This window comes from Branchiostoma lanceolatum, chromosome 6, assembly GCF_035083965.1.
Source record: "Branchiostoma lanceolatum isolate klBraLanc5 chromosome 6, klBraLanc5.hap2, whole genome shotgun sequence".
NCBI classification, from domain to species: Eukaryota; Metazoa; Chordata; class Leptocardii; order Amphioxiformes; family Branchiostomatidae; genus Branchiostoma; species Branchiostoma lanceolatum.
The window spans coordinates 14,463,932-14,489,071 of NC_089727.1; the positions used below are offsets into that span (position 1 = coordinate 14,463,932).

General features: G+C 40.5%; 2 protein-coding genes and 1 long non-coding RNA gene across 5 annotated transcripts in view; 2 read left to right on the top strand and 1 right to left on the bottom strand.

The window, feature by feature from the left end:
• LOC136436738 (ATP-dependent DNA helicase Q5-like) overlaps positions 1 to 24,825 on the bottom strand; it is a 48,825-nt gene extending 24,000 nt beyond the window's left edge. Inside the window, exons 1-6 of the mRNA XM_066430966.1 lie at positions 24,607 to 24,825; positions 23,801 to 23,937; positions 22,681 to 23,208; positions 22,000 to 22,217; positions 21,517 to 21,682; positions 20,949 to 21,037 (exon numbers count right to left, since the gene is read on the bottom strand). Of these exons, the coding sequence (XP_066287063.1) occupies positions 20,949 to 21,037; positions 21,517 to 21,682; positions 22,000 to 22,217; positions 22,681 to 23,208; positions 23,801 to 23,937; positions 24,607 to 24,709 (1,241 nt within the window). The 5' untranslated portion in view covers positions 24,710 to 24,825. The remainder of the gene's footprint in view (positions 1 to 20,948; positions 21,038 to 21,516; positions 21,683 to 21,999; positions 22,218 to 22,680; positions 23,209 to 23,800; positions 23,938 to 24,606) is intronic.
• LOC136436744 (uncharacterized) lies at positions 5,877 to 10,269 on the top strand. 3 transcript variants are annotated; one of them, XR_010756081.1, is made up of 3 exons: positions 5,877 to 6,049; positions 8,619 to 8,738; positions 10,016 to 10,269. It is a non-coding gene; the product is annotated as an uncharacterized lncRNA (long non-coding RNA). The 3 variants fall into 3 exon arrangements; XR_010756080.1 differs by having other exon boundaries at positions 5,879 to 6,049; positions 8,631 to 8,738; XR_010756079.1 differs by having other exon boundaries at positions 5,884 to 6,049; positions 8,670 to 8,738.
• LOC136436742 (uncharacterized) lies at positions 12,198 to 17,066 on the top strand. The gene is made up of 2 exons (XM_066430971.1): positions 12,198 to 12,383; positions 15,297 to 17,066. Exon 2 carries the CDS (start codon positions 15,337 to 15,339, stop codon positions 15,682 to 15,684), a length of 348 nt encoding a protein of 115 aa, XP_066287068.1. The 5' UTR covers positions 12,198 to 12,383; positions 15,297 to 15,336; the 3' UTR covers positions 15,685 to 17,066.
• Positions 24,826 to 25,140: the final 315 nt, after the last annotated feature.

The window sequence follows — 25,140 nt, forward strand, 5'->3', positions numbered from 1 at the left end:
ATATCATGTTTCTGTTGACCTTTAAATCTACACTCCTTTCATTTTCTATAAAGAGGCTTCCTTAATGAACAGTTTTAATTTTCTACTGTACATGAGACCCCAAATACTTAATTGCAAATTTACAAAAAGTCAATTTTTGTATTGTTTTGCTGCATCATCCCAAGGCCTGTCCATTCAAAATGGGTTTTTCAAAGCCACCTGACCATATCTCCACGGATCAAATTAGACAAAACAAACATATACAAACACACCTATGAAATTACATTATCATGATTTTGAATAGCGTAATAGATGGTCTCTGAAAACACACAAAGATCACACGAATCTTTTAAGCCCAGGATCCCTTCACATTCAAGGACTAATACCATTATCACATTGTACATCTCTAGACGACAACACCTGTTTTTGACGTACCTTTTCAGGATGGTCTAGAGAGAACTTCAACTCCTTTCTGAAAATATTCTTAGTGCGTCCATCCTTACGCAACATTTGTAAAGACTATATACATGAAGAGACTAGTAACTTTTTACCCCAAAAAAGAATACAACAAATTGATGGAAAGAATGAATGCTGAGGAGGTTTTAATGGCTATAAACAATGCATGACATCACCATCTGTTCCTTTATGAGTTGGCAGCATGGCGCCAGCAGACTGTGCTGCACGGTCTGATTGAATTATTTATCAAACAGTCACTTCAATTTGCTCCTGACACGTTAAATGGCTCAGAACATGTTAGGACCATAATTTCCAGGGACATCTCTCCCTGATGAAAATGTTTTATCGATCAGGGATTGAGAGACAGCAACTCCCTTATTTCTCATCGAAGGATAGAATCAAGACTTTCAGTTACAATATTTCTCCCTGCAGAAGTAGCCTTTTGGCACAAATTTGTTTTTGTTCAAGGGTTAGGTAGCAGAGAGAGGGTTAAGAATAAATGCAGTGGCAATTTCTAAAGTCGTTTTTGTTCCATCTTTTAGAACCTTTTAATAATGATAAAAAAGCTTTATTCAGATTTTCTGTCATCTTTCTGTAATTTTTTGTCCCAGATATCCTGTATTGCTCTTACAGATTGACCAGTCTGTATTGGGTGTTGCCAGGTAGCCAATAGACTTTTAAACAAGTAAATCACTAATGGTGGTAAATATTTGAGCTGCTTGACCAGCTGTCCTATTTACATAATCTAACAAGGAGTCGACCATAAACCACCAATCAGTGGAAATGTTATAAACTATAAATGATCGTAAAGATACTTATTAGATGTAACTTTCTATCAATTTTGAGAAGGTGGAGAGCAAAATGAAGTAAAAGAAGTTATTGCTCCCTCTATGTCAGTTTTTAGGACATTACTCAATGGAAGACCTAGCCTGGGTGCCAGACCCCCAAACTCTGAACACGATAGATATTTCAGAGTTTGGGGGTCTGGCATCCAGGCTATGGAAGACCCACCCAATAAAATGCTGCCCAGTTGAACAACACTAAACCTCTTTATTTAATACAGTCACATCACAAATGACCTAGATTCTAAGAGAACAAAGTCCAACCATTTCAAACACAAAGCAGATAATGGATTAAACCATTTTCCTTATGAGAAAGATCGATAAATCCACCCAAACATGACACAAGCCAGTAAAGATATTTTAGTGCTATCTTGAAACTTTTGCGGTGGTTTTGTTTTTGCAGTGAACTCTTCATGACATCAAGAATATGCAGTATGCACTTCTGATGTACATGTACATGATTGTATTACTACAGTAACTGTTTACTCAGTATTTGACCTGTTTCACCCGCAACTTAAAACAATGCGAAAACCTCCTTTTCCTTCCTACCACGATATAAACCCCCGCCAAAGTAAATCCACTTCCTAGCAATAGCAATCTTCAACCAGTTAAAGCTTCTTTCCTCAGTCATCCGATATCTAAAACTGGTGCCTGGCCTTCCATCTGGGTCACATGTCAAGCTATAGGATGTAATAAGGGCTCTTATTTTCTCCATTATCCATCATCATTATTGGGTGGCTGCAGACCACATGTCGTATCCAAGATACCATCATTCAGCTGGACTATAATTTACTGGTATTACATTTTTGTACATCCCATGATGTAGAGTAGAGTAAGGTCGAATCTTTGGTCAGGTAGGTACTGTTAGTAGAATTCCAGTTTCATTATCATCAAAAATATTTCAATCAATGGATCACAAGACAACCTTGGGGATGAAGTTTTTGGCTTTTCCTTCAAATAAAATTGAGAACAGACTGTGTCCTCAATGTTGGACAATTTACACAATTATGAGGTCATGCACGCTGGGTCAAGTGCTCCAATACCATCCAACCTTGCTGCTTTAATGGACTTGAATGGGATCATGGTGAAATAGTGAGCACTCAATGGACCTTGTAATAGTATATAGCAGTATCCACCAATGTCTGAACATGTAGGAACTTTGATCATAGCTTTAAGCACTAGCCTAACAGTCACTTCACAAAATGGGCCAACTCTCACACACCCAATTCTAATTGTAGTCCCATCTCCTTGTTCTAGAATGCACTTTTTGCCAGGTACTTTTATTGATTTGGGAGAACCACTATTCCTATTGCATTACGCAGCACAGTAGTCAAGAACAAAACATATTGATTTGTCCAGATCAATGATCATTTGTGTGCAGTGATGGCTTAATAGATATCTACATCTGTTCTGTCTTACAGTGAGAGACATCAGTGGGACTTGAGTTGCAACCGCTGCATGCTGACTAAAGGTCCTGCGCCAGGGAAACAAGCAAGATGGAACTCTAACTTCTTAAATCCTGTTTGGAATTCTCTGTGATGCCATGATCCACATCGAGCTGGATCATAATTTCTGAGAAACTTTGAACACTGCAAAGTCTGGAGCGCTACGAGATCCTCAAAGGAACCCTGCCTGTGATATGCAAGAATGACTGCCAAACAGTAGACTGTACAGGATTTGAGGATTACTACATGTAGCTGCTGTGTGGTTTGGAGGTGTTGTCCTTCGAAGTGAGAGAACTGAGTGGAGGGATTTCTTAACTGACCAGTCATTTGGGGCAAGTAAACAAAACAACTGAAAACAGAATTTCAGAATAGTGATCTGTTATCGTACAAGATGGTGAATTTTACGGACTGGTACATCCCCGTCTTTATGACAATTGCCATCGTCGTCCTCACCATCTTCTTCGCACTTGTGTACTACTTCGAACCCTGCCTGGGAATGATCGGATGGAATGCAACGGATCGCAAACCGCCTGCCTCCATCAACGAAATCAGCTTCTCGAAGCGCAACACCAAGGACGACACGAACACTGCTCTGATTCAAGATGCGGGATCACAGGACTTTGACGGATCACAGGACTTTGAAGGCTCACGCGAAAATTTGACAGACCATTCGATACTTCAGAGCGGCTCACACATTGTTGATATGGGATACGATAACAAAGCGATGACACTGGACGAGCCACCGCAGGACGACATGAGGGAGAAGGGTACGCAAACACCTCCAAAGGACACGGAGCTGCGCGAATTAAACGCAAAAAACCTTGAGAAGGACGTAGCAACGGCAGGAGTCCAAACGACTCCACAGAAGGAATACACAATCCTAAAATCAGGCAGTACGGAGAGAACGCAGACACCGATAAAGCAGCAGGGGTCGGGAACCCGATCGTCTGCGCTACCAGGGCAGACTAACGCTAATGGGGACGGGGAATGGGCGACAATCTCATGGACTACACAGTTATAATGTACATAATTATGTGAGTGTACAATAAGTTTTGTGCAATTCAGCTAAATGTACAAACACTACATAGCTTTATCGATATCAATAAGTTGTGGGCAATTGAGATCTTTGTCAGCTGAATTTCAACAAATGCAATGTTTTCTGTAGGTACTACTAGCTAAAATATTGCCAAAATGGCTGATTGGTAGGATAATAGATACCATCAAAAATTGGTCAAAATAGCAAATAAAATTACTTCTCGATGATATATATGCTTGTCTGGCATTTCAATGAGATTTAGTGAAAATATTTGATCTTGTTGTTTAACGGTTTATGGGTATATCTACAAAATGCATATTGTTCATATAATAATGTTTATCATATGTATCACCGTTACTGAATGAATATCAGCATAATAGGATTGGTCACTCGACCAATCGTAGGGAATTACGCTGAGGAAGCGACCTTCGACCCCCGCTCGTGCCGCCTTCATTAATAGCGACATCCTCCGTCCGTACGGCTGGGCTCGCCTCCCGCTCAATGTTCCGTCGAAAATTTTCCCCTCTCGAGTCTTCACGAAGCATTTCAATCTACCGTGCGGTGCTCCCCAACTACCGAGGCACACGTATCCACCAAGAAACTAGCGGGTTGCCGTCCCCGCTGGGCCCGACGTGCACTCAGACAGCAGGGCCGCGGTGTGCAAGTACAGCAACGTGCATGGGCCGCCAGTAATGTTGCCCACCTGGATTCGCAGTTCTAAGCGAGAGGCTCCACCCGACCCTGAGTCTCTACACTGTCCGTAATCCTTGGTGACGTTCTGCAGCGAGTTTTCTTCACCAGTCTGGGACCGCACACCCGTTCCTGCCTGCTCCTGATGAGTTCGTGCTCCAACGTCTACACAGAGAGTCTACAAACCGGAACGTTTATGGGTATATCTACAAAATGCATATTGTTCATGTAATAATGTTTATCATATGTATCACCGTTACTGAATGAATATCAGCACCATGAGATTGTTCAGCCACAGTGCAATATACAAGTGAGTCATGATATATTCGTTTTGTTCAGTATTTCTTACATATTGTACAACATGTCCTCTAGCACTGAGTGACTAAACCAGCCATCTATCGGTAAGTCAGAATATGCCTGTTTTTAGACAAAAAATTACGGCTTTTAAAATATCACAACAGGAAGGGTAGACAAAATTCCCTCTAGTACTGTAGGAACAAAAAATAAATATTAGTACAAAATAAACATCAAGGCAATCAAATCTAGAGTTGGCAGACTTTATCCTATCACAAACAGCGACACTGCTACATTGTGTAACATGTGGAATAGCAAAAACAAACTAGGTTCTGCTATTTATGTGCAAACCTATTTAAAAAGGCTATAATGACTTTAGATGTAGACTAAGTATTTCTCATTACTGAAAAGCGATCGAATCAAATTTTTTTGTACTCTCCTGTATACTGACTCAATTACTTCAATATATAATTTCGTTGTATGTGTTACAAATCAATTACAATATTAAACTATTTTTCATATGAAATACTGGCCTCTCAGTTGATTTTCATCATTACAACACTGTATTTAGTTTTAGTCTTCTTGATAGTTCAATATCAGGGAAGATAATGCTATTTCTTTTCCTTACTGTTATCATATAACTATCGTGATTAAATCATTCAATGGATGTAAAAGCTTCTTCAAAAGTTTCTGCTTTTACACGTGTATACTTCATGAAGCTGAATTTGGAAATTTTACACAATGTAAGGAACAACACATTATACTACAATAAATGTAACCTTGGCAAAGGTAATAAAAGTAGTTGCTATTAATTGCCTTGTCCCTTCAATCACACAACAAGTTGATACAAGACCTTTGGACCACACAATAATATAAGAATCTGATGATACATTAATTGCAATCCTTATCAAGATTCTGACTTTTGAAATTTTATTCCATTTTCAAAGCTATCTGACATTTCTTGTAATGATTACAAACTAGTGAAGCAAATAACTTGAACAGTTGTGAAATACATTTACAATAGATGTTGCCACTTAGTGGCATACGGTATCATACAAATTTTCTTTCCTGTCTGGTGCCATACTTGTGCTGTTTGTAAAAATCACAGAGTCATAGTTTACAGTGACTGTTTTTTTTAGAGTCATGCATGTAAGTGGCCCTGTTGGAATGGCAGGCAGCCCCTCCCATGTCGTAACACCAGGTAGTTAATATTTAATGTCGTCATCAGTTCGACACAATGTCAGCCATCTCGCAGGGATAATACATGTACAAGGCCTCCCACGGACATTACAGGCATCACATCAAAGGTGAGTGGTCTTGACTGACAGCTGTCATTTATTCTATTCTCAATTTACCATTTTGGTTCACGTTGACCAAGCTGCAAATTAGCTACTGGCAAAGAGGGAATTTTCCAAGACAGAATGGTGGACAAGACTAGGAAATGAACAATGAAGAATTCTCAAAAACGATTTCAGCTGCTATCTAGTAGTATACGCCTTGTTTGTCTTTTCTGTAGCAGGCCTTTGACACCATCACTTGTGTACTGAAGTGGTTTGGGGACAGTTGTGTTAGCTTTTCTTGATAAGCCAGCAGAATTACATACACCACAATGGCTGCAAGTGCCACAATGGCGTGGGTAATTGACCCTAAGTGCAGCTTACAGCAGTCCCTAGATCTCAAAACCTTACTTAACGACTAACGAAAGAAACACATGTACAGTAATGTATGACTGATCTTTGAAGTAAAAATAGACAACAAGTTTTCAAATCACTATCTTGTCCCCCATTATGAATGATTAAGGTTTGATGTTGTCCTTCTTTTGAACTGAGCTGCATTTGATGTTGAGGCCAAACCACTAACTGTCAAATGTGCGTTGAGTGGGGTTGTGTGGCGTAACGGCAGGGTTTTTGGCCCAGAACCCAGCGGTCCCGGGTTCGAATCCCTGACGCCACCGATCTTGCCCTTGGGAAAAAGGCACTTTACACAACTTTCCTCACTCCACCCAAGTGTAAAAACGAGTATACTATGTGTGTGCGTCACAACACCAGCAATAGCTGCCTGTGCCCCACATGTATTGCACTGTTCCAATTCTAGTAAAATCAAAAAATCAAAATTTTGTGACTATGTTGAACTTGATCCTAAAATCATCTGTGTCAAGTAAACCAAATGAATACACTTTTCACTCCATTAAACAGACTCAGTGAATATCTCTGTCCCGGTTTTGTGCTGGATTCAGGCTGGTTCTTTACTTTAGTGCCAAAGATATTTAGGGCTGAAGACCAATTAAGGTTGGGGCTTTTCACCAACCTTGCACCAACTAAAAGTCATTTCAAGGAGCAAGCATGTAATAATCCTCTAAATCAGCAACAGAAATTGCCGCATGCACAGAAAGACATTAAGAAAAAGGAAATATTGCTACAACAGTCACTCATGTCAAATGTACTGCTCTCAAGACACATTACTAGTACCTCGACACATACCAGATATGTTTTGGTACGCCAGCTAATAATTGACCCTGAAAATGTGCAAAAATTAAGTTAACATAACAATGTTTTAGTGATAAAGTTATCTAAGAGTCTGTGGTGCTACAATCTTCCTCAGCACAGAAACTACTTTGTGCCAAAAATATTGTTTAAAAAATAGGAAACATTAATCATTATGCCAATTCAGTCATACTCATCTGGACTTATCATACCAAGTCATTGACATTTAGCTGAACTGTTAACTTTGTACTTTTACTCAGAGAAACATATCCTTTCCTCCCCCTTAAACTGTACAAGAATGGAACAGGCTAACGAAATCAACAGAGTTCTGAATTGTGTTTTGTATTCACATGGCAACTTCCAATAGACTAGGGGGTACAAAGACTTCTGCTTTGTTCTGGTCTAAACCCTAGCTCTGAGATGGAAGATGAACATTTGCATATAACATGTTATTACAAAGCAGGTATTTTGGGTGGAGTCTCTAGTTAACAAAGGGCACCACTGTTGAGGGCATAAACTCAAGGCAAAACAGTGCATTTCATTCTGACTTGTAGTAGCCAAGGTGGCTCTTAAGTAATGAATGCTTCGCCATAATCATAACCACCCATGTACAGGGTTACCGATCAGTATGGTGATGTTTTGATATTCATGAAAGGTAAGATCATACTCTTTTCTTCCACATGTCTCAGATAAGTTTAAATGAAGTTGCTTCTTTTGCATCATGTCAAAGTTTCAATAACTCCAGAAAGGTTGCTGTTATAAAATAACACTAACAGTGCCATGGAAGGTCTATCAATGCATGACGTTCTTGGAACAGATTTTCAAGTCAGCTATTGTTGAAAACAGCTGTCAAAATCAAATACCTTTTTGTTTTGTTTGTTTTGCATGCCCGGTAAACCACCTCATGATCAAGTTATAACATACCAGCTTTGTACTGAAGAGTACAACCTGCGTACCTGGGACAGATTTATTTCATACACTCACAGCAGGATGGATGGATGGATTTTAACTCAGTACCCCCTAGTTCTGCGACAACGATCATAACCACAAGGCCACGATGTCGCCTGACCATGCTTGCACATTGTGATTCAGGATGGAGGGCTATCTGTATGTTTTATTGATCTTACCTACCAGCTACGTGTTAGTAAGCCATATTTGGAGCCATGGAGCATTGTACATGTATGTCTACACTAGCCTTATATTATCACAGGAAAACATACTTCTGCAAAAGGCTACCTGTGTTCCTCTTAAAACATTTTCCTCAGGTGCTCATCTAATCCCAATCAATCCCCAGCTACAACATGTATGAGACACACAATCATTTCCTCAGTCTTCACAAGCCCCAATGCAATTACATGCTGTGAGTTTGATTTATCAGACTAATTTACTGCAGCACTGACTGCAGTGCTATTTCTGCTGCACTTTTCTTCGCTGCCAACTGCAGGTGATGGCTGGGGAGGGCTGCTTCCTGCTCAGACCAAAGGTGCTTACGGACGCTGGGACTAAGTACCAGGTAACGATTTCTCACAACGATTTCTTGTTCGTACTGTTGGAGGTCTTTGTTCTATGTGACACTAGATAAACACTTGGGAATGTAGTCGGTTCAAGCCATTGGCAGCAGCTTCCTGATTCAATACGGATTAAACCTTGCACGTTTGGTAGGGTACAATGAATGAAAGGTAAGATACATGGTCTGTTGTTTTTGTTTGTTTGACTACATGTTTACGATAAATGAGCCCTTAAAAAAAATAACATGGCTAGTTGACATGAAAATGTTCACTGTCTTTGATTTTTCAACCCGGAAGGAAAATGCATAGTGATGCAATGGGCCAGAAAATAACATATGATTTTGTTTCATTTTTTCCCTTCAGCAACATTTTGAACCATTATCATAGTATTGTGTATGACCATGTATGTATGTATGTATGTATGTATGTATCATGGTATAGTAGGTGTATGAATAGTAATCTTTTTAAAGAACATCACTAGAATCTGCAAATTTTGCAATAGTGACTTAGAAAATGCACAACTTGTTCCTAAATGATATATATGCCAGCAATCTATTTATAGCTACTGTAATGTACCAAGTATTCTACATTTTGCTATACCTGATTCAGTAGAATTCAACATTATTGTGGTTTATGGTTGGGGAAGTGGGTTAGCGGCAAATCCGTCTGTGTGCATTTAGCATGTGATCGTAAATATCTGTTACGCTACTTGGCTTCTCTACCAAACGTCGCGGCAGCAGCAATATCTCCAATTCCCAACTTGGGGGGCCTCTTAAAAGGTGTTGCTATCAAACTCTTGAAAGTGAACTGTGAAATTGTCCACCAATATAAAGATGGGCTTTATTTTATCCCTTATTTCAAATACTGATAATATAATTCAGGGTAATCTTGCTAGTATAATTTATTATTTATAAAGAAGACCACAAAATGCTGCTTCTGGACAATGTACAGGTAAATGTGATGAAGGTCAATCCATCTTTTCTTCTAAGGACTGCCGCGACCAAGGCCCAATAGAAACACAATCCACGGGACTCGTACAAACAGCACTCATTTTGAGACCTTTCAGCCCTGTTTATGTTGTCTGAATATTGATTTTATGGAGTCAATTACATGTATAAATGTATAAAGGATGGCTGCAAAACAGTGTCAGTAATACATGTTAGTAATACCAAGGCCATTGCCAAATGACACTTTTAAGGACTGTCAAACCTTGACCTTTCCCAAAGTTATAAATCATAGATTTTTCACCATCAATTTAGATTGGTTCTAATTTTTTCCACAGGCACTGAGAGCTGACAGAACATAGACAAGATGGCCAGGCTGTTGTTATGGCCCAACTAGAGGTAGTCCTGCCAGTCATCGTGGGGTTGCTGATCGTGCTGGTAGTTTTCATACACTGCTATGTCTGTAAGTGCCATCACTGGAAGAGAACTCATCCTGAGATGTACCGTGCAACAGAGGACATCGGATCGCCCATGTCACAAGTGTCCAGCGCGTAACAACGCCACGGAACACGACACGTGCTGGTCGCACCATACATCATGATCAGCAAGCTTCCTGCAATACGTGCAGGATGCAAGCCGTGTGGATATTAAATATTCTATGGAAAATATTGATCTGGCTTCAGTCTAGACGTGGTCTCTATGGGCCGGGATGATGCTGTTGAAACAGCTGCCATTTGACATTGTTGCGAAACTATCAATATTCATTTCTTTGGAGCCCCAGGATTTTAGTATATTGTGATATATTGCAAAAGTATACACGTCATATTATTATTTGTTAAGCTCTGTTGCAATAATAGCAAAGACAATTGCTGAATGAAGGAACAATAGGAAGAATAAAAGATAACGGCAAGATGTTACCTGTTCATAAATGAAGTGATATGGTATAAGATTGAGAGGGATCATGTATTGACAAAGACCTTTATGTCATCAGCTTTTAAAAATATTTCTAGTTCTAGGTCATGAAAAATGGTGTTCAGAGCTTTTATGAAGGATCAATCTGAAGTTGAAACTGCACACTATGATAACATAAACTTTGATGTTGCAATGACGTCTGACGGGAAAGTGTAGAAAGGCAATAGACTATAACACAGCAAATGGAATATGTGTGATTGAAACGCAGAGAGGATGATGATGATACAGCAAGGAGGTATTCAAAATGGATATAAAGCATGACATACAAGGCTCAGTCGGAGATTGTAAACATTTATCAATCTTGCTGTGTTTTAGAACAATATTTTGTTATTTTCTCCAAAGAACTTTTAAGTTCAAGTAATGACTATCTACTTCTGCTACAACACTTTCTGCAGCAGGGACTGCATTATTGTGATAGCATGCAGGCAATAGAAAATCATGTATGGTAACAAGTCAATAACAATCATTTCCTAGCTATGTATTAGCTGTAATGAGTTTAACTTATTAGTATGTACATGTTAGAAATGGTTTGTGTATGAATAGAGTCAATGTAGTCATATACCCTAGCAAGCAGAAATGGACCTCACATATAAGTACAGGCAATATAAACACTGTAGTCATGGTTAAAAATGTTAAGCTTAATTTATCTATAGTACAATAATACCATACAGCAGTGGTATGGAGAATGGTCTGAAAGTTAAGCCACTTGTAAACTATAACAGATATGAGTCATAATGCTATAACAAACAGAAAGTTTAAACATTGTAGTGTACGGCAAACTAGATTTACAGTGTGACCTCTTGGGACCTTCAAGCAAGCAATAAAAGCCATAATGTACTGAAGAGGCAAGGGTAGGTACAACTAAACAGTATGCCAAAACAATCAGAATTCTGAATTCACAATCCCTGTGTATGTGCATCAAAGTGTATGTGGTCTTCACTCCACTATGCAAGGAATGTATTATTGGTAAAAAGTGCCAACTTTATTTCAATGGTAGAAGTTTAACTGTACAAAAGTCTGTGGAATAAAAAGTTCTAAAGCTTTTATTTAGAAGTCTATCCTTAGTAGCAGATAGGATAGTAGAGTCTGGTTTTAAATTTGGGTTTGTAAAAAAATTATGGATGTGTATCAAAATACATACTTGACACATAGAAACTTTGTGAAAAATATCCTGAGTTGAGATCTTGCAAATTCATCTAAAGACAAGACTGATCAATGTCTAATATACCACTTCAATAGAATAGTAAGACAGGGACTTGTCAAGCAGCAATTACTTCTTTTACAGATAGTTGGTCTTTTCAAAAAATCCAAAAATCAACAAATCACAATCCTAGGAAATCATACATTGTCCAAGAGATGTATATTCAGAGGAAAAAATAACCCCTGTTCAACATAATGGTCTCTTCCAGATACCAGTGACAAAATGAAGCACCTATTTAATTATCCTGGCTAAGTGCCCCTGGTAACATGAGCTGGAACCTGGGACTGCAGCCACAATCTAACTATGAGCCATTGATATGCTAATGAGGCAAGACACCTGGTCATGTGACCAACAGGACCACACCCACTATGCTAGCCTGTACCTAGTTCCGTGACAGAAACTGGCCGACGTCACACCAGTCAAGCGTGTGAAAATAAGACCCGTGGTAGGCAGGTTGTACCTCCCAGAGGGCTGGTTTGTGCGAGAAGTTGGTGAATACTCCAGCTAACAGGTGCATGGGAGAACACTGAGAGGTAAGATAATGTGATTCTGTTGTGTTGGGGGCTTCAGTTGTCTCGATAAACAGTGATGTTTGAAATGTTTTTCAGGACAAATTTGCGCCAAGTTTCCTTGTGTACTTAATGTCGCAGAACAAATACACCTGTGCTTAACTTTTACTTTATGTAGAGGAAAATACATGACGTCCAACAATTACAATACAGAAATTGACATAAAATGTTAAACATCAATTTGAAACACCTGTAGCTGAGACTGGATTCCAATCCCGATCATAAAAACCTTTCAACTCCAACAAAGCATGACGCTCTTTTCACTTGTTGCTTCAATGAATAACAAGGAAGAAGGCGAACAAAACAGGGGTGTGGTATGTGCCCCTTCTTACCAACACTACACCCAAAAAATATACTTCATAGTCTTTAAAATGATATCAGACCTGTCAAAGATCCCCTCCAAAAAAACAACAAACATCCTGTTTAGATATAAAGGTCTAGCGGGAGGGGGGCACCTGTTTGAACTCGTAAAAGTCAATATATGCCCAGGCAGACCAGAGGCATGTTATGCGACAAATACGTATTGATGACAACACCGGTAGCTAATATAATTTCTTTTGAGTACTTTTTCTACAGGAAAAGCTTGGAATCCATGCTTTGGGCAATCATTTTGTGCCCCTGGCCTAAAAGGACAATTGTATTGACTGGTAGACAAAACACCTGCTAATGAGTTTTCAATAGACTGGGTCCAGAGTAAAGCAAATATCTTAGAAGTACTCTCCACGCAGAGGAGGGGTTCCGACTGGTTTTTGACTTGTTTTAGGCGTTTTTGTCAGCCTTTAGTAAGTAGAAAGCCCAACAAAAATGCCTAAAAACACGTCAAAAACCAGCCTCAACCCCTCCTCTGCTTGGAGAGTACCTGAGAAGACCTTCCCTGCTAAAAACTGCATGATGTAAATATGTAGGAAAATACAGGCTCCATTTTGAAATGTGCACATTAAACTGCAACAGAATTCATATATTCTACTGACCTCAATCCAGAAAAAATCTATATCTTTTTACCACGATTAGATTAGTTTCATACTGTGCCAACAGGCTTTTTGTTTTTTAAAATGCACAAATTCAAATCAGATTTTGGTTCTGGTCACATTCCAGTTTGATGTTGCAAGAACTAATTAGTCTGGAAAGCAAGAGTTTCATTTAAAATGGTTGACATGGAAAATAAAAGCCTGTAGTCAAAAGAATCCTCTACTATGCTTAGACTAGTACTTAGAACATGGTTTGGGAAGGTTTTCGCATGAAAACATGGTAGCACCTTGCTGGATGTCAAAATTATGTAGTACCATTAATCCAAGTGGAGAAACCAGAAAAAATTGTCTCGTAGCACACCCTGTACATAATTAGTCCACTACCATAGAATGATGGCTTTGTGTCTCTCAATCATTTTTAGGTATGATGTACTATGGTCAAGGTGGGACATTGTGATTCTAGGGCTCTTTATGCAAATCAGGCAAAAATGCCCGGATAATAAAGACAGTAATATAACATCCTTACAGACATTGGCAGCCTGGGCTGTATTATAAGTTGAAGAACATCTATATCAAGTAACTTCTAATCAAAGACTAGCCAGTAGGACTCAACTTATGGTGAGACATTTATAGTATCATGCCTTCAGTAATGCAATCTTAAGCATCTCCTATTCACATGTGAATTTAAATTTAAACTGTTACAAAGAAAATGGGAGAGGAATGTTGCCTATCACATGCATCTTTAAAAAGTTGGACCTACAGGTCAATTATCAATCCCTTTATCTAAAAAAAAAAAAGTCAGTGTTTGAATTCATTTCCATCATGGTTAGCTCCAATTGATTCTTTGAATAACGAAATATTTATTTTTAGTATCAATGAGGACTTGCTGTGTACTTGCTGCCTGTGTGCTATAGATCTAATAATGGTAGACAAAAAGATGAGCTTTTCAAATCAAAAGAGGGAAAATTCACCTGACATATACACCTGTGCAATTGTTTATAGCAGGCAGAGTACTGAAACTATCACAAACAGTACCATAACTTTCAGACATCTTTGGATACTTTATTAAGTCTATTAGCTCAAGTTGTAAAGCAGCTAATCTTCCTGGACATAAAACATATAAAGACATACTGGTATAAGGTATACAAACTAATCCTTTGTATACGTAGACTCAAAACTTACATTTTTTACCTACCGCATCACTATCTTGAATCTTTATTCTTTGCTTTTGGACAATACGGTACCTTAGTAAACATACTCTTAAAAAGAGCTTATAATGTAAAATTCACAACTTGGCACGCCTTAGCAGTTACCCCCACCCCACCATGCTAACCAAGCCTTTGTTTAGCCCTGAAGTCGAACCATTCAGTGCACTGACCCTGATGCAACAGGAAAACAATAGGAGAGTGACACCAAGTCACACTGTTTAGGTAAATAGAGCACCCGTAACTTAGCTGCAAGGCACGGCTAACTGGAGAAATGTGACGTCACTGGCCTTAGAGGGAAACACACACCTTTTTTGCCATGATGTTAACTTCCTGTGTACTTGGAACTCATAAGTTGACTTGTTTGCTGTGTGGAGTAATGTACATAGCCAATAAATATCACTTTTGAGGAAATGCACAGCTTAAAAATTTCACTGTAATTTAATAGCACCACCTGAACTTCAAAACAATGGTGTAATTGACACCTTATATATTCTGCCTTTCAGGCACTTATTGTTAGGATGGAAGTGACTCTTTTTAACAAATGACACACTCTTTCGAAATATATCAAAAGTATAGATTTATGACTAGCCTGACTAAATCACGCTCCTAGCAGTCAGCCTGAAAGATTAACCTCAGCCAGCGAGAGATTGAGTAAACATATGCTAGATTTATGACAGCCACATTTTCTCCTTTCCTTTAAGATTCTGACCAGATATCTTGAAACACGGGTGCACCTTCAAGATGGCTACAACTGCAGCAGCAAGTACCGCAGCTGCCACCACTGCAGCTGCCACAAATGCTGCGACAAACGCCGCTTCAACCGTGGCCGCCGCTACCACCGCCTCCGTATCCGGTTGGTACATCGACTGGCTGAACTTCGACCCCCTGCGGGATCAGTTCACCATTGGGTTCCTGATTGTTCTGGCGGTGTTCGTGGGCGCCATGGCGATCATGTTCACCATCTGCTTCATCTACACGTTCTTCAGCTGCTGTGCGTCATGCTGTAAGTGCTGCTGCTGTTGTTGTAACGGGAAGAAGAAGGGCAGGAAACATGGAAGCAAGGTGGACGTGGAGTTGGACAATGTATAGAGCATCAAGCCTTGGGTGGGACATGTAACCACTCGCCTTTGTGTTCTCCTACATTTATTCACATTGTTCTGATTTATCCCTTCAAAAATAAAAATACACGTAAAATGATTTGATGTTAGCTTCATGACATATATATCATAGATTTGATTTTTGGTACATTGAATATCCATGCAGTGTCATAGTTGCTTTTGACAGACTGTTTTTTGGTACACCTATTCTGAACAGGAATACCATCCTTCCAAATATGTAAGCGAACATATTCTTCTGCAGTCATTCAGTGAAGAAAAATATTATGTACTGTTTGAAGATGAATATACGTCATTTTTACAGTCTTTGAAATTTGACACAAGATGACATCTGCATCTTTAACATAAAACACTGTTCCAGGAGCTTATTCCCCTAAAGCATCTATTATACCCTGAAAAGAATGGCAAACTGTCACATACATATACAAGTTGCCAGAGACAAACTCCCTTTCTTGTGGAGAATTATGTACATATTTGCTACCTTTCCATTTATCTTACAATTTTGATCATCAGATGATATATGTTTGTAGAAAACCTAGAGATTATGTGTAAATATTGCGTGAATCTTATATTACCTATGCCTCAAAGTAGGCACCCTTCTATGGAATCCTATATTGTGACTCCAAAGACTATGTGCCAAGTATATCCCAGATCATAACCTACTAAAACATTTTGTGTAATACAGAACTGAACAACAGACATTAGAATATTTAAATCACTTACCTTCTAAAATGTAATTATATCATCAACTAACTACCTAACCACATGACCAATCTTAGTCTGTCTGTAGCACTGCATTCAGAAAGGACACTACCTGTACTTGTAAAAGACTTGAAAGTGAACAAAGTAGCTACACTACAAACATGTATCGAATTGTGACTGACAATCTCCTTGTATCAGATTTCTTGTACGGTTGTATAGACGCATTGTAACTGGCATTTCTTTGCATATCATTTTTTTGTTTAACTTTAAAGTTGAATTTGCTGCAAAATGTTGTCCTGTGTTGTGACAAGTGACTGACCATAGCTATGCATGTGAGCGTTTATGTACATATGTTAGTGCTGAGTGAAAAATGTTACCCTTTGCTTTAGCTTACTTTTATAAAGAGAAATACCCTTTGCTGTTGTTCAGTGTTGGTTTATCCTTTCATAATGTCATTTACCCACACAGATGAACTTTCATGCTAAATGCCCTTTGCATTTTCTTTGCTTGATGAATATCACAAGATCATAGGATCCGACAATGGAATATGAAATGCTCTGTTCTGATATAAAATATGATAAAACTTGATGCTTTGTTTGAGGTTAGCAAGATGAAAGTACGGAATTTACAATACATCTTCACATCCTGCTTCTATATATGTTGATATTTTCATTTATATTTCATGGCATTTGTTCATTTCATTTCCTTTATTTACCACAACATAAGTACTACTAGTATGTGGAAAAAAAGGTTCAACTTGATACTATCAATAGATGTATGAAACAATGACCGTGGTACAAAACCCGTCATTGATGATGTTCTATTTGCCATACTAAATACTTGAAACAATCATGGACAGAAGAGATATGTATACATCTATAACCGGAACAACTATTATCATTATCCGTCTCAACGGCGCTGTGAGCTCGAGCAAGACGACTTGGAGGTTTGCTGTATCGAGATTAAGCCGGAGAAGGCGAGAAAGACTCTGCTGGCCTGCGTGTATCGACCACCGACCTCTGGACCTGACTGGAGAAACTCTGCTGAATCACTTGTGCACAAACTCAGTCAAACTGCAGAAAAAGAAAATGCAGACGTCGCCATCATGGGGGATTTCAACTCAGACCTGCTAAATTCAACTCAAGCCATGTCTTCGGTGGAATTCCTGATGGGTTTGTACCAGCTCGACCCTGTAATACGCGAACCCACCCGCATTACAGAGACAACTGAGTCGTGTATCGACAACATATTTGTCTCTAACCCGGACCGTTACAAGTCAAGTGCAAGTGTGGCCTGGGGGCCATCTGATCACAACCTTATACTGACATGTGCTAAAGCTGGAGGAGAGGCTGGTGGAAGTCGCCGGTGTGAATACAGGTCTTACAAGCAGTACACACAACAGTCCTTCATCGACAGTTTAAAGTCAGTTAGATGGGATACAGTGCTTGACTGCTTTGATGTCACCGATGCCTGGAATGCCTTCAAAGATGTTTTCCTGAGTGTTGCTGATGAGCACGCTCCACTTCGCATGAAAACAGTGAGGGAAAACAGCCATACTGCTCCGTGGCTGACGGACAGGGTGAAAAACATGATGGGACGTCGGGACGCAGCCAGACGCAAAGCCATTAAAACCAAGGATGTGAAGGACTGGGAAATCTACCGATCCCTAAGGAACCAGACAACTTCTATGATCAGGAAGGAGAAGAAGACTCATTTCGCCGAAGCTGTGTCAGAAGCTAAGGGTGACCAATCCCTCATGTGGAAAATTATAAACGCCTTTACAGGGAAGTCCAAATCAAAAAGCCAAGTACAGAACTTAGTGCGACCTGACAACACTTCCACATCTAATCCCAGTGAAATGGCACAGGAATTCAATGATTACTTCTCAACTTGTGCCAGCAAACTGACTGACGGAATGACAGCTCCCCAGGGGAACCCTCTCCGCCATATCCCTGAGCCCACGAAGACGTTCAGTTTTGAGTCTGTTGACGAGTCAACTGTGCTAAATGAACTTCAGAGGCTGAAAACGAAGAAAGCCACAGGGCTGGACAAAATCCCCTCCAAACTTCTTAAAGACTCCGCCCCTGTAATCGTGAAGCCACTGACGCACATATTCAACTTATCACTAGCTACTGGTCAGGTTCCAACTGATTGGAAAGAGGCCCAGATCTCACCAATACACAAGTCGGGGAACAGAGCTAACGTTGCGAATTATCGTCCAGTGTCTGTGTTAAGTGTTATGTCAAAGGTGATGGAAAAGCTCGTTGGAAATCAGGTAACACGGTTCCTGACTAGACACGATCTCCTCACCACTCACCAAAGCGGGTTTCGGAGACATCATAGCACAGCGACTACGGTGCAGAAAATTGTTGAGGACATCAAGTCTGCATTCAACTGTAGTAAGGTCACTGTTGCTCTCTTCCTGGACCTAAGGAAGGCCTTTGATACAGTTAATCATGACATCCTCCTGGGTAAACTCAAGAAGCTGGGCTTTGACAACGATGTGACAAACTGGTTCGAGTCATACCTTGCAGACCGCTTCCAGACAACACATCTACAAGGTCAATATTCCTCAAAATCGCGGGTCAACTGCGGGGTACCTCAAGGAAGTGTGTTGGGCCCTTTATTATTCTGTTTGTACGTCAATGACTTACCCAATGTCATTAGAAACTGTAGTATCCAAATGTATGCTGACACAGTCCTGTACTTCTCAGCTAGCACCGTGAAGGATTGTGAGGAGGCAGTATCTAGCGATGTCAGGAGGGTGGTTGACTGGCTAAATGAAAATAAGCTTCTACTACACCCTGACAAGACGAAATCAATGTTGTTTGGACTTCCACAGAAACTGAGATATGCTGGGGGAACAGTCAACATAACAGATGGCGTGAATGTTTATGAACAAGTCAGCTCGTTCACGTACCTGGGCATCACTCTCGACCCGTCACTCCGGTGGATGGCACATGTTGCGAAAATCACCGCAAAAATCCTTGGTGGTCTAGGTGCCATGGGACGTGCCAGAGCCTTTGTCTCAACGGACATTCTTCAAACAATGTACCAGACACTGTTATTGTCTCATCTGGACTACTGCGCCACAGCCTGGCTACCCAGTTTAGTACTGAGCAACAAAACACTCGTCTTGCAACTGGGCAGATTGATAAACAGAGCTGCAAGGCTAATCACAGGACACTTACTTAAAGATCACGTCCCAGTGGAAGTCTTGCTAGCTGAGGCAGGACTGGAGCCATTGACCAAGCGGGTAGAGACAATCTCTCTTGCTACAGTTTTCAAGGCAGTACGGGGAAAGGCGCCAGGGTACATGACAGACCTCTTTCGTTGGAAGTCTCCGCCTATGCTAAGAGCCCGAACACGCACAGAGGCCAAACTGATTCGGGATTACGACCCCCACCTGCTCCACTGTCCCTCAGCTAGAGTAGCGTCATACCGTAGTAGTATGCAACACTATGGGGCTCAGTTGTGGAACACATTACCACTCAAACAAAGAGCTGCTATTACTTACAAGGACTTTAAGAATGGCAATCCCAGCGAAAATTGAAATCTGTATTGTATGTGACATGGCTTTTATTATTGATTGTTTATTATTGTTACTCAGTGTACTATGTCGTAGTTGTGTTTTTTATATGTAAAATCAGGGATACCTGAAAAACAGGCTTCACAGCCTGAGTTGTATTTCCCCTGTATAAATAAAATGAAATGAAATAAATGAAATGAATCATTATTCTTGAACTTTGTACTGCTGTATTTTCTACAATAAACATAAAACAAGAAGCTCATTTTGTACCAGTCTATTTATTGTTTTACATGTTATCCTGGACCAGTGCTGGACAGCATTCTAAGTTAATCTCATTAAAGAACATCTGCGTACATGTACATTAACTATCCATATAGTCAGGCACCTACAGAAGGGGGTTGAAGAGGGTTCTAACAAAACCACAACTCCCTGCAAGAGCAAGACAAGTAAGAGCAACACAGAAGAGTGTTTAGGCTCAGGGATGCCATGTGTGGTACATGTATGTAGAACCAACACAAGTGAAAGATTTAATACAAATCAAGTGGGACCCAAACCCTTGGATCCTTCAGCCCTAAACTTGCTGGCTGATGAAAATACAACCTGCTGCCCTGGTTTACTACTGTACTAGTACATGACTACTAAGGCTTATGATTGCTTAAGATCCTGCAACCATGAATAAGATGCACTTCACAAAAAGATGCAAGGTATATGTGTAAAACTACTACTAGTCATCACTTATACTAGTTATACATACAGACAGAAAGACTGTACATGTTTTACATAATGTTGTGTTCATAGATCTGATGGCAGTACTGTCCTTTCCTGCCAGGTGGCAGCTTTGAGCAATGACTCTTGACCAACAACTTTGGACTTATTTGCAGCCATAGAATGGTAGTAGATAAGGACACATATTTTTAAAAATAAATCACAACCCACATGACAATGGGTTCCAACACACACACACACACAACATACACTTTTAAACTTAGAATATTAAGAACACTTACTTGGGCTCTTCACAGTACTTGACAAGGGATTCAAAGCTGGCCATTGCAGACTTGGCATTTGGACCCAGCACTCCTTTTGGTCCATTGGCCTACAGGTAGGGTACAGACAGGTGTATGGGGTTTTAACTACATCTTACACAGTAACACGAGTATCATTCTTGGGTTCAGTGCAGTTTAGGGATTGTAGCTCTGAAACCAGTGCAATGGCCTAATGGAAGCAACGCAATGGCCTTATGAATTGGCGCCTTGCATACGATAGGTCGTGAGTTCGATCCCCGGCCGAGTCATATACCAACGACCTTAAAAATGGTACATACTGCTTTCTCTGCTTAGCACTCAGCATTTGGGAAAGAGTATGGTAGTTAAAAACACACCACCACCAGTGTGTACCAGTGTACTGCTGTAGTGATTGCATAAAATTGTGCGGCCCAAGGGCTATTGAAACAGAGATGGGCGCTGCCCTATGCACCGTCTGGTGCGACAGGACTTTAACTTCTAACTCTGAAACCGCAACCATCAAAATCAATTGCACAAGTCTAGAACTTTAGAAGATAACTCCAACTCCTACCTTGTTTGTCCTGGAGATGTCCTGTTTAATGAGGAAGCAGACCTGGTCCCTCTCATGTCTGGAGTAGTACAGTCTACAGAAGGCCTGTTTCCCGTCCCTGCCTGCACGCCCGGACTCCTGGTAGTACCCTGCCATGGACTTGGGGATATTCCAGTGGGCAACAAACCTGTGGGAAATGTCTTCATTTAGCATTAAGCCATCTAATTTCGTCCAAGAATATCTAGAAATACAGTTAAAACTGCAGCAAAAAGACCACTCAGGAAGCCGATGAAATCTGCTCAGGTGGTCACTATAGACAGGATTCTTAATGCTAAGTGTGTCAAAAGAAAAAATCATCTAAGGAACAACTCAAAAGTACATTCACAACTTGTACAGGTTTGACTGTGTTCTTTATCAGTGTTATAAGCTAATCCATGTCCTGGTAAGAGTCCAAAATATAATCTTTTTGGTAAAAAAATAAGGTACTTCTAGTACTACATGTACCTGACAGTTGCCTTGTCCACACCCATGCCAAAACTAATGGTGGCGACGATGACAGGAACCTTCCCCTCCATCCAGTCCATCTGCACCTCCTCCCTGGTACTGTCCTTCAGCCCTGCGTGGTACGCCTTGGACAGCAGACCCTTCTTGGTCAGTCTGGCTGCTACCTCTGTACAGCCGTCCCTGGTACGGCAGTATACGATCCCGCAACCCTTGTTTGCCTAAAGTTTGGTGTAACAGGGTTAAGGTTATAGAGTGGATTCATTTACATGACCTTCCAGCTATAGTTTCATATCTTGTGTATCCTCTTTGCAATGAATGTTGTCAGCCATATTGGCATGCCAGTGGAGATGTGAAGGATACCACTCTATGTTCATAGATTCTTTATAACTGTAATCATGTAGTAATCTATATCTTTAGTATATAACTTCTTCCCTCATGACCTCAATGAAAAGCAGCCTGCATGCCGATTTCAGTTTCTCATGAATAGACAAAGATTCAAACTAACAAGCAAACAAATATAAAGCAGATGTATGGATAGATTAGCATTGAGGGGGACGTATATAGGTAGACAGAGTGGATAAATCATATAAAAGGTTGCTGTCAAACTGTATGCACAACTTTGTAAACTGTCCAAAAGTATAGCTAGCTGGAAAGTTTTCAAAGCAATGTATTACAACTCACTCCCTTGACCGGTTCCACTCCTTCCTCTCCCAATGCCTTCACAGCAAAGTCTTTCAAATCTTCATAAGGATCGTCCAACACTTCCTTATACTTCACGTTATAGAACAAGTTTGGCCTGAACACGCTAGTCTTGAACTTCTGTACTGGCTCCTGCAAGTGTAAACTCTTTATGATGTCCTTCTGTACTGCCTGGGTGGCAGTGGCTGTGAGAGCTATGCAGGGAATATCTTCTAGCTTCTCCCTCAAGCTGCCCAGTTTGAGGTAGTCGGGACGAAAATCGTGACCCCACTGCGATACGCAATGGGCTTCGTCCACCGCTAGGTGAGCCAGCAACTTCCTGGATTTGAGTGTTTCAAGAAGTTGTTGAAACCCCGGTGTGGCAGCCAGTTCTGGGGTGATGTATAAGAGTTTGGTCTTGGGTTTGGAGCTCCGAAGGTCGGCAAGGACTCTCTTGCGATCCTTCGCGCTCAGTTTGGAGTTGAGAGACTCTGCGCAGATGTTTAACTCGCGTAGGTGAACTAACTGGTCCTGCAACAGGGCAATGTTGTATGCTGGTGAGTATGAATTCATGCCATAATCATTCTAAATGGCTTCTTAGTTATGTTTTACTACAATGATGCGAGGACTAAATGCAAGAAAGGGCTCTACCAGTTGGAATAGCAACAGTAAAATTACATTTTAACAAGTATTTTTTGGATATTCTTTCTTTTCATAGTACTCATCATTTCTCTATTGTGAACCAGATGTAGAAGCTAGGAGCAAGCTAATAGATTAGATACATGGATTAGTTCTAGTAGATGTATATGGCTTTAGCTTACTTTCATATTTCCAGTGATAAAAGGGCAACACAAAAGTGAGCAAAAGGCAATATGCTGGGCTGGAAAATGGACCTGTATCTGTATGTATGAATAGCCTTATGTCTAAGAAGGGACGAAGAGGATAAGTAAGTAAGTAATCTGTATGTATATAGCCCGTATAACCGCCATTCGGCATAACACACCACCTTTGCAGGCACGCGGCGCGGCAGCAGCTGGTTATATTACACTGAATGGCCTGTTACACCTAGTCTTTGCACAACAACTAATCTTTGACCAATCAGCATTAAGAACACATTGGGTACCTGCATGAGTGCGATAAGAGGAGACACCACCATGGTGATGCCTGGAGCCATGACAGCTGGCAGCTGGTAACACAGGGACTTCCCCGCTCCTGTCGGCATGGAGATGTACACATCCTTTCTCCCACTACAGGTACGGGCTGAATAAACAACAAAACAAGTGTCTTTAGTTAAGCACATAGAGCTGCAAGAGATCATATATCTTTCTATCTTATATCATTGTTCATGTAAGAAGTATAAGTTGTTGGGATATAATCAGGCATGCCATGTTCTAGTCTTCCTTCCTGACATCTGCTTGAAGAGAGGCAAGTAGGTCACTTTGTGACATGGTGATTTTTCTTTCTTTTCCACTTCATATGTTCCTCTACAATATAAATACTAAGGTTACTGCCCTTTGAGAAATGTTTGTAGTTGTTTACAAATTGTAATGCAGCATGCAGACTAGGTAATAGTTTTAGGTAAAGTAAAGTAAAACAAAGCTCTATAACGTCATTGGTATGTATGAATGAATGTTACTGCACAGCTGTTCTATCAGCTGATCAATCAAATCAGCTGTCATGTAAGAATTATGCAATAATATGAAACCGAAATAATTTTTTGCATGAAATCGCAACGGAAAAGCCAGAATAACTGGACAGTTTGTGGTGGTTTTAAGGATAGGTGTCTCTTTAGACATTAACCAGTACTTTCACATAAAATGTATGCTCCTGTACGCTCCAATTACGCCCCTCTTCCCTTCTTTTCTTTTTAGGGGAGGGGGTCAAATTATCATCATGTGCCCCCCCCCTCCCCCTTTCTCACCAGCCTACCTCGAACAACGGCCCTCGTTGCATTTTCCTGGGCTTCCGATCGGAACTCATCGTGATTGAAGGCGTCCTTCAGGGTCTGCTTTACTCTGTCCAACCCAGACATCGTCGTCTGCTCGGTTCTGTAACAGTTCTGAGAGGAATTAGTGGATGAATGACTGCTGTGCCACGACTTGTCCTGGCCTGGCCGCCATCTTTGTTTTGATTCGTCTGACACCGAGGGTCTATGGAATGGCGGGAAATTTAAATTTGTGGTGGACTACAGTATCCGGTCATATCCGGTACTTCAGGGGTTCAAAATTGAAGCCCTGTTTCAGGGGTTCAAAATTGAAGCCCTGTTTCCGGGGTTCAAAATTAAACTGCTGATTCAGGGGTTCCGAAATTGAAGCCCTGTTTTAGGGGTTCGAAATTGAAGCCCTGTTTTGACGCCCGGACCAATTTCGGCGTCCAGACCTTTCGAGAAGGTTTTTTTCAAGAAGTTATTATTTCTGTGAAGAGTGTTCAGGGACAGGCGTGTTCACGTGTGTGTGGATAATG

Excerpts from the sequence above, each read along its gene's own strand:
- LOC136436742 (XM_066430971.1), top strand. The coding sequence starts at position 15,337 with ATGGCTACAACTGCAGCAGCAAGTACCGCAGCTGCCACCACTGCAGCT.